This window comes from Muscardinus avellanarius (genome assembly GCF_963383645.1).
Source record: "Muscardinus avellanarius genome assembly, chromosome: 4".
NCBI classification, from domain to species: Eukaryota; Metazoa; Chordata; class Mammalia; order Rodentia; family Gliridae; genus Muscardinus; species Muscardinus avellanarius.
The window spans coordinates 152,746,364-152,756,134 of NC_137789.1; the positions used below are offsets into that span (position 1 = coordinate 152,746,364).

Sequence of the window (9,771 nt, forward strand, 5' to 3'; positions counted from 1 at the left end):
CTGCAGATTCAAGGACAACTTCAGCAAGTAGTGAGGCTTCCATCAACCTAGCAAAACCCTATTTCAAAATCAAAATAAAAAATAAAATAGAGCTTGGGGGTGTGGCTTGGAGGTAGAATGCCTTTGGGTTCAATCCCCAGTACCACCAAAAAAAAAAAAACCCTCCTGTTCAGAAAGGAGTTACCTGTGAAATCTATCTTGCATCACTAAATGCACTCAAAGGCCTAGGCGTATTTCAGTGTCTGTGACATCACGGAGAAGTCACTTGTCTCCAAGAGTCTCAACTTATCCATAAAATGTGAAGAGGAGTACCGGGGATCTGCCAGATTATTAAAATCAGAGATAATACCTCAAAGTATACCATCACCATGCCACCATGACCATTCTCCTCCTCCTCCTCCTCATCATCATCATCATCTCTAGGAAAAGGGCTAAAGAGCCTGACCTCATCCACCCACGTGATAATCATCATCTCCCAAGAACAGGCTGAAGATGCAGGACACCACCATCCCCTGCCGGGTCCTATCCAGTACCATCCCTCCTAAGAGACGGACCTTCCTGAGCTCCCATTCCTGCAGACTGAAAGCCCAGCCAACCTGTGCATGCAGGAGCGCCCAGCAGTCGTGCAGGAAGCCAGGAGGCAAGCGTGACGGCGATGTGCTGGGAGCTGCGCTCAGGGGCCTGGCTGAAAGCACAGCGCGCCACCCCCACCCCACCGGCCCCACAACCTCCTCTCTGTTGTTCTTCACAGGGCCTTAGGTCAACTCTTTGGAAACCTCAGTCAGAAACTCTTTTTCTTTTTTCAAAATATGTTGTGCATCTTGTGTACGTGGCCCACTTTTCACTGCAAAGCAGTCGCTGACTTTTTCCAGCAAGAGAAGAAAAAAAAAAAATGTCAACCCTGAACCATTTGGACTTCAAGCAGCAAGAGGGTCGTGTTTCTAAAACCCCCGGGGCTTGCAAAAGCCCACGATAATAAAAAGGATGAGACCAACCCAAGACCTGGAGCTCCTTTTCCATTTCAATTAATGTAGCTTCCCCTCACCAGAAAACTTATCATTGTACAAGGTAGGGTAAACATCTTATCAGTCTATGAAATATTGGTTTTAAGTTTACTTGGGCAAGGAAGTGGGTGGAGTAGGGAGGAAACCATCTGCTACTTAGCATCTAACCTGGGCCAAACATTGCGGGACTTTACATCCATTTGCATTTAATCTGCACGCTCTGAGCAGCAGAGAGATATTATCTTTGAAGCCCACAGAGGTTATCTAACTTATCCAAGGTCAAGACATGAGTAGATAGTGTAAGCATTCAATCCCAGCCCCCAAGGCCAAGTCCCTCCATAAATGTGCTTACAGAAAGCACATCATGTACCATTCAAAACAACCTAATTCCTTTCTCTTAAAAAAAAAAAAAAGTCATCACAGCCATTTATTGTATAGAGTTTTTTTTGTTTTGTTTTGTTTTTGTTTGGTGGTCCTGGGGATCAAACCCAGGTGCATTCTACTTCTGAGCCACACCTGAGTTTTGGTCTTTTAAAGATATGAGTAGTTTAGCCGGGCATGGTGGTGCACACTTGAAATCCCCGCGCTTGGGAGGCAAAGACAGGAGGATCGCGCAGGTTCGAAGCCAGCCGCGCACTGGTTTAGGAGACCCTGTTTCCAAAATGAAAATGTAAACAATAGGTCTGGGAGTATAGCCCGGAGGTAGAAGGGCTTCCAGGAACCCCAGTACCACCAAAAAAATAAATAAAATAAATAAATAAATAAATAAAGATATGAGTAGTTTAAAACTTGAAACGTTAATAACACCTAGATGCAGGTCCAATAGTGTGCCCACTACAGCTTGGTGGGAATACGAGCAGGTCTTCGTGGGAATCCAGGGGGCTTAGCAGGTCAGGAAGGAGGCCCCTTGAAGGCAGCTGTGGCCCAAGGCTATCCTACGGGTAACTTACAGTCCAAACTTGAGGGGCACTAAAGGAATTTAAACTCTAAACTTTCCCTCCGCAAAGATTCAATTTATGACACCCAACACCCCCCACCAACCCCCCACACACACAGCCGGCCTATTTTCAATGTCTGGATACTTTTAAACATTACAGTTGGTCACATGTGGGAAAATATTAATAGTCCATTGTTATGTGTCAAAGTAGGTCACATATGGTAATCCAGGAGTTCTAAGGTTAGAAAATAATCCTGACGGTTTACATAGCTTATTAACCGGAGAGCCAGAGAATTGAGTTGTTCCAAGGAAAGGCGCTACATAAATCATCCAAATAAATACGGCCTGTTGTCATTCCTGAATCCATTAGCATCGTCTTTATGAGCTCTTTTTAACCTCCTCATAAAACATGTTCACCATGACCTGAAATCCCATATGTACGTGTACCACTCAGAACTGACCTGGCGGTTACAATTGTTTTTGTTTTTGTTTTTGTTTTTCATGGTACTGAGGGGATTGAACCCAGGGGCATTCTGCCTCTGATCCACACCCTCAGCCCTATTTTATGTTTTAGTTTGAAATAGGTTCTCAGTAAGTTTCAGAAGGCCTTGCTAAATTGCTGAGGCTGGTCTCTAACCTGCGATCTTCCTGTCTCAGCCTCCCAAATACAAGGATTACAAGTGTGCCCCACCAGGCCCTGGCTTCAGAATTTATAATTCTTTAGTTGGACAAGGGGTTCAAGAAAAGAATGGCCACCGCTTAGCTCCTCAATTCAGTCCAGTTGAAAAGAATCAGAATTTTATTTTCCTGGCACGATGTGGCAAAATTCTACAATAGGGCGTAATTACACCCAAAGTAGAACCAATGAAATATCTAGTATCTTCAAGAAATATGAAATATCTAACATCGTGTGTGTGTGTGTGTGTGTGTGTGTGTGTGTGTGTGTGTGTGTGTTACTGGGGATTGAACCTAGGGGCATTCTACCTCTGAGCTACACCCCTCCCCCAGATCATTTTTATTTTTTATTTTGAGACAGTGTCACTAAGTTGCTGAGGGCCTTGCTAAGCTGCTGAGGCTGGCTGCAAATATGCAATCCTCCTATCTTAGCCTTCTAAGTACTGGGATTACAGGCCTGCACCACCAGACCTGGCATACCCAACTCTTCAAAACTCCACGTGGTACAAGTTTTCCAAAACCAAGATGAATGAGGCTCTAAAGCCGGCCTACCTTAACATGCAATCTTCAAGTATGATCAAGGCGTGTCCCAATGAGTAAAGGACAGTTTTGTAGAAATATCAAAAAGTAAAAATTATGAAATTACATAAATGGAAGCCACAAATAGCCTCTGACAACCACTGATGGGTGGCCATCTTGGATTTTCTATCAAACCCTAAAAAGAAATAGTATACAATCAGAGGAAGAGAGAAAAACACGTGTCAGAATTATGGCCTTCATTCATTTCCAAAGGAAAGCGTGACCTCACGAAGCTGACGCGCAGCTGCGTAGAAGCCCACCTCTGCACAAGGCTGAGCTGCAGGCCTTACAGGAGGCCCACCAGGCAGCCACACCTGGCCACACCAGCTAAAGAAAAGTACACTAAGAAGGCAAGCCCCGAGGCCCATGCAGAGGTGCACACAGGTAATCACAGCACTTAGGAGGCTGAGGCAGGAGGATCGCAGTTTCAAGGCCAGCTTCAGCAACTTGGCGAGACCCTGAGCAATTGAGCAGACTCTGTTTCAAACTAAAAAGGGGAGTGGGGGGACGCTTGGGGTGTAAGCTTGGAGGTAGAGGGCCCCTGGGTTCAAACTTAAGTACCAAAAAAAAAAAAAACAGCAAACCCAGGGAGTAACCTCCATGGCGCAACCCCATGCAGTGAGGATGTGGTGTGCTCCGCACCACCACGCATCTGAGAGCTCGCACCACTCAAAAAGTAGCACCCTGTCAAACTCTCACTTGGGATACGGCAAAAAGATAAGAGAGACCCAAAATGCCAGGCTAAAGTCGTCCCTCCAGGAAAAGTATAAATAAATAAAGACTGCAGACATTTCTGCACAGCTGCACACCTCCCAACAGATCCTAATGTGTGAGGAGGAGCCTGCAAACCCCACCGCCCCACGCCATTCCTCCACTTCCCTTCTCTCTGCGAAGAAGCCAGCCTTGCCACAGGAGCTCCACCCAGCTGGGCTCCCGCCTCCGGTGACCCCTGCACCCACACCCACCCCCCAGGTCTCCCTGCAAAGGCACAGTTAGGTTAAGTGGAGATGGGAAAGAAGGTAGGGGTGTTGGTGGCCTCAGATCACCCTGGCTAAATAAACAGCCAAACAGGCGCCGCTGCGCCACGTTTCACAGAATAGGAACGCGCAGCCAGCTCTTCCCACGTAAACACCACCCGTTACCTCATACACGTGCCGTTATTCATGAGGTCTGAGATGAGCAGCATCTCATCCCCACTCGCTCGTGTTATGTGAATTCTCACCCTGGACTGGCCAGAAAGACTTGAAAAGTCTTCAGATACAGCTGGGGGAGGGGGGAGGCTTTTTGCATAAGTAAATGTTTTTTTTTTTTTTTTTGCAGTACTGGGGATGGTACCCAGAGCCGTTCTACCTCTGAGCTACACCCCCAGCCCTATTTTTTTTTATTCTTTGTTTTGAAACAGGGTCTCACTGAGTTGCAAAGGCTGTCCAAAAACCGTGATCCTCCCATCTCAGCCTCCCAAATGCTGGGATTACAAGTGTGCGCCATCACACGGGCTCATGTTCATTCTTTTAACTGGTTAAAATAAACAGGTAAAACACACACTCATTCTTCCTCTCTCCTCTCGCTTGCTCTCTCTCTCCTTCTCTCCCTCTCTCTCTCTCTCTCTCTCTCTCTCTCTCTCTCTCTCTCCAAATTCGAATCAGAGGGAGCCAGAATAGAAATGTATACAAATACCAATTCTCTGGCTTGCCAGATTTTTGCTCTAGAAGTAATATTAAACACAGTCCTTTGTCTATGAATTGTGAAATACTTTATATACTAATAAAGAATGTGTACTTCATTGTGTGTTTAACTGCATAAGCCTGCATTTGCCTTAATTGACCAAGAATAAACCCTTGTTCCTGAGCTAACTATCAAGTTACAGTCAACTCTTAAATATTAACACTCATATTGAGGGAAAAAAAGGTGCAGATAATACAAAACAGAAGATTATTTTAAATAATTCATTCTTGGTATGCGGATATATTCTTTTTCTCTCTCTCTCTCTTCTTTTATCTTGCAATTAAATGCGTAAGGCCGATAGCCTGGCATTTAAATACTTCTGACAAAAGCCTTAAGCCACACTGGAAAAATCTGACTAGGGGGAGTCGCCACATTCATCCCACACCCACTGTCTCTGCTACTGAACTCTGGACCAACTCGAATTGGTCCAGGACAGCATAATGACAAAAACTTGGTATGGAAAAAAAAAGCATGCGAATGACTTTTCCCCCAGGTTGGCGCTTTTCAGAATCACGCTTCGCGGAGGGTGGGAATGTAATTAAGGCTTTGGGGCTGGAAAAGCCCTTGTATTCTAGCTCCTGCTGGGCTGGTATAAACAAAGATTCCCTTAATGTCAACAATGACTTAATTAACCCGAGTAGGTGACAATGTCAGGAGGAATTTGAAAGTAAGAGTTCCCTCCTCTCTGTAATCTATAACCAGGCTCTAAACATTCAGGCTATTAATCAACAGAGCGGTCCTTGGCCCTGCAAACCACCACTCCCTTCGAATCAATAGCTGCATTCACACCATCCAGCTGTCCCCTGTAACAATGAACCAATAGTCATTTTTCATCTGCAATATTAACCACAAAAATCTTCTCGAGATTTTCTTCTTAAATCAATAAAGTGGGCCCGATCCCACTATCACCACTTGCGAAAGTGTCCAGAACCAGAAGACAGATACATGACAGGGCATGACATATGATAACATCTATGATATGACATGATATGATAGTGTATGAAGCTGGGATGGCAGGACATGGGCTCCCCTTGAAGGGGCCAAAGACAAAGGTTCTGTGGTGCTGGCGTCCAGGCTCCTTCAGGAACCTCTTAGCCACGTTTTTCTCTGGTCCAATAGACATGGCCTAAACCAAGCTTCCAAATTAGCAAACCAAAAATGTTTTGGAAATAAGACCTTAGAAGGTCAAAGCTGAGCCTGCTATTAACCAAAGCTGTAGTTACACTAAAGATGGCGGGCAGACAGGGACACGCGTGTGCACACACACACTGGCTCACTCCAATTTGGCAGCATCAGAGCCTAATCAGGAGCTGCGGGGCCAAGGACCTTCTAATGACCTCCAACACCAAAGTAAAACACTACAGAAGCCAGGCACACACCTGTAATCCCTGTACTTGGGGGGCTAAGACAAGAGGATTGCAGGTTCAAGACCAGCCCCAGCAACTTAGTGAGACGGTTTCCAAGTAAAAAATAAAAAGGGGAGCCAGGTGTGGTGGTGCACACTCGTAATCCCAGTGCTTGGGAGGCTGAGACAGAAGGATGACAAGTTGGAGACCAGCCTCAGCTATTTAGTGAGGCCCTCTGCAACTTAGCAAGAGCCTGTTTCAAAATAAAGAATAAAAAATTGAGCTGGGGGTGTAGCTCGGAGGTAGAATGCCCCTGGGTTCCATCCCCAGCACTACAAAAAATTAAGTTAAGTAAGTAAGTAAAAATAAATAAATAAAAAGGCTGGGTATGTAGATCAGAAGCAGAATGTCTCTGGGTTCAATCTCCAGTAACACACACACACACACACACACACACACACACACACACACACTCTCTCTCTCTCTCTCTCTCTCTCTCTCATCAGATGACAATATTGGGCCAAGGGACTTCTTGTGGATCTTACAGACCTTCCAGAGTGCGCACAGCTACCTTCTCCATCAAAAGCAAGTTCCTTCTCACGTGTCTGCTTCATGACACTGGCCCCTGGCTCGGCCATGGCGGCTGGGAAGGCCTTCATTCCCAGTTGGCTGGGAACAACAGTCAGGAACAAGAGTGACACGCGCCAGGGGCTTCTGAGATGCCCGGCCCTGTGCTAGCTGTGCTTCATGTCCAATCAAATTAAAACTCGCCAATGCTTTCTGAGGGCGGGACACGGTGGCACAGGCCTGTAATCCCAGTCCTGGGGGAGGCTGGGACAGGGGGATCACAGGTTTGAGGTCAGCCTCAGCAACTTAGCCAGACCCTATTTCAAAACCAAAAGGGCTGGGTGTGTATAGCTCAGAGCTGGAATGCCCCCAAGTTGAATCCCCAGCACCTAAAAATAATAATAATAATAAAACTTCACTGAACGTTAGACTTTCAGATGGCAGAGAAGGTAACATGGGTCCGAGGTTCTAGGCTTTTCCCAAGCGCCCTCTGGGGGCGTGGGAGTGGGCGAGTGTAAATCTCACTACTCTGGGTGAAAACCTCCTAAGAAGTATGAACCCAGAGAAATGCACAGAAAGACACGGGTAAAGCATGTCAGTGTTTGCAGGGGCTTCGCGGCCCCCTCTGTGACCCTCCGCACTTCCACGGGTCCCTGGTCGGGAAGAGCTGCTCCCAACAATGCTCACATTGTTGGATATAAACTCTTACACAAAGAACCATTCGGGAGGCTCCAACCCTTCCCACTGCTCCCCGCCTCTGCCTCACCTGTCCCCCCCACACACACACGCACGCACTGGAAACTTCCTACAGTAATTAAATGCGGCCCACGAAATCCTCCAGGACCATTTTACACTTTATGTTGAAATAAACGCACAATAACAGCGCCCTGAAAATCCAAATGGAAAATGACAGTTCTTCCTACCCTGGGCCGCTCCTGCAGCCTGAGCTGTAGGAAATCCCAGCGCGGCTGCAGGAGTGGCCAGCACCGTCCTCGGGAGAACAGTGGCAGTCGGGGAAACATCCACTTTAATTATTAGCAAAATTAAAGAAGCACAGGCGTGACTCTCGGAACCCAGGATCTTTTCCCCTCACGTGTGGCGCCTTCAATACACACAAGCGCTGCAAACCACGTTCACCCTGATGTCACCGCACAAGTCACGAAGGGGCGGCTCCCTCCCGAGCCTGCGAGCCTCAGACAGAACTCCTACCGGATTCCCGTTCCGGAGACACGTCACCACACCTGGTAATTAGAAAGCCACCACGCCTCTGTGTCACCCGAGGTTCCCAGCCTCGGCTTCAGGCCACGGATGCCCCAGTCCTTACTCTTTTATGCAGGGGGTCTTATGGGAACCCGTCTCAGCTGGAATGGCAGCCTAGTCCTGTTTGGGCTACGTAGGCCAGACTCGCTGCCTCTCCCGCCGCCCCTCGGGCTGATGTACAGCTCATTTGCCCCAAGCGTCTCTGCATTCCTCAACAGCTCAGCTGACTCCAGACACCAGTGGGGACCCGGTGGGCTCCCCAAGCCAACCAGGCTCCAGGTGGGCTCTCAGCAAACAGGTTCATTAAGTGGCGATGAGTGCTGGAATCTGCCGTTTTACTCTCGGATTACTGCCTGAAAAATACCTCGGCTACCAATATTCCCTCCTGATGACAGATCCCAAAACGCTGCACCAAGCGGAGGCTCGGCGAGGGGAGAAAGGGTCCAGATCTGCCCAGCTGGACAGCTCAGCCGGCGTGGCCCTCACCGCTGCCCGTCCGGCCCTGCAGTTAAGTCTCCAGAAAGGAAAACCCTCAGGGTGCCCCGTGAAAACTGAGTCGTCACAGAGGTCGGGGACCCCGTGGTAGACTCACTTCCCAGTCCCCCGAAAACAGAATCGGCCACTCTGTGGCGCACCATGGAAGTATTCTGAACTACCAGGGCGGTAAAAGTCACAATGCAGAGCCTCTCTGGGCTGAACTTCAGAAGCTTCTTTTCTCCTTCAACAATGAAAAGAAATCGTCAGCATTTCAGATGTTGGTGATTCCCCTTCGTGGTGCCTTTTGTCCAGAAATAGCAACTCTGTACATTGCAAGGGAGAAAGCTCCCTCCAGCGAGAAAGCTACTGCACAAGGCTATAGATGACAGTCAACTTCCCCGGGCGTTGCTGCTGCGACCTCCCTGGCCCGGCACAGACAGATGCACGCAGAAAGCACCAAACTCTACCATTCTACCTACTACCTGGCAGCCAAAAAAAGGGGGTGGGGGATTCTGAATCCGGCCTTCCATGAAGTGCCACTTTCCCCAGACCACCCCCCCCAAACAAACTTGGTACCCTGAAACTGAAATGAGATAGCTTACCTTCGGGCTCTAACGTGGTGGTATCCTCAACTAAATTGAAGGAGGGCCGGGCCAGGGACAAGGTTGCCATGGTGACCAGGACCAGGACGATGAAGATGAAACGCCCCCAGCTGACCATGGTCACGGTGCCAATCCCCGGTCCTCTTCCATATCTCCATGTGGACGTTAATCCCATCTGCACACTTCCTCCGGGAGCATGGACTGCCTGCAACGCCTTCAGCCCGCGGGGGGCTCAGGAACCGGGGCGCTGCTGCTGCGGCTGGGCTGGCTGCTACTGGACCCGCTGCTGCTGCTACGGCCACTGCCCACTGAAAGTCAGAGATTCCGCGAATCAGTGCTGTCGTTCCCAGCGCAGGTCCCTTAACCCCAAATGGGATAAGACCGTTTCTCAGCCTCTCCAGTGTGTGCAAACAAAGCTCTTTTTCATTATCTCCAAAGCCTGGCTTCCTCACCTGGGATTCCCAGTGCTTCAACCAGATTGGTCCCCAAGCCGCGTTAAGCTAATCTTTTTTTTTTTTTTTTAAAGCATACTTTAAAGAAACACAGAGAGAAAACCGCTGTACAGACCCAGACCCACAAGTGCAGTCACTCTGGTTAGG

The 9,771-nt window shown here is 48.3% G+C and overlaps 1 protein-coding gene across 5 annotated transcripts in view; it reads right to left on the reverse strand.

Annotated features, from left to right (window-relative positions):
• The window catches only part of FGFR2 (fibroblast growth factor receptor 2), a gene marked incomplete at both ends in the record, with an annotated part of 105,464 nt that extends 96,117 nt beyond the window's left edge, over positions 1-9,347 (reverse strand). For 3 of the 5 annotated variants that reach the window (XM_080695414.1, XM_080695412.1, XM_080695411.1), the window contains one exon: positions 9,173-9,347. In XM_080695414.1, coding sequence (XP_080551540.1) covers positions 9,173-9,347 — 175 coding nt within the window. The remainder of the gene's footprint in view (positions 1-9,172) is intronic. The other 2 variants (XM_080695413.1, XM_080695415.1) reach the window with 1 other exon arrangement.
• Between the last annotated feature and the right edge of the window lie 424 nt (positions 9,348-9,771).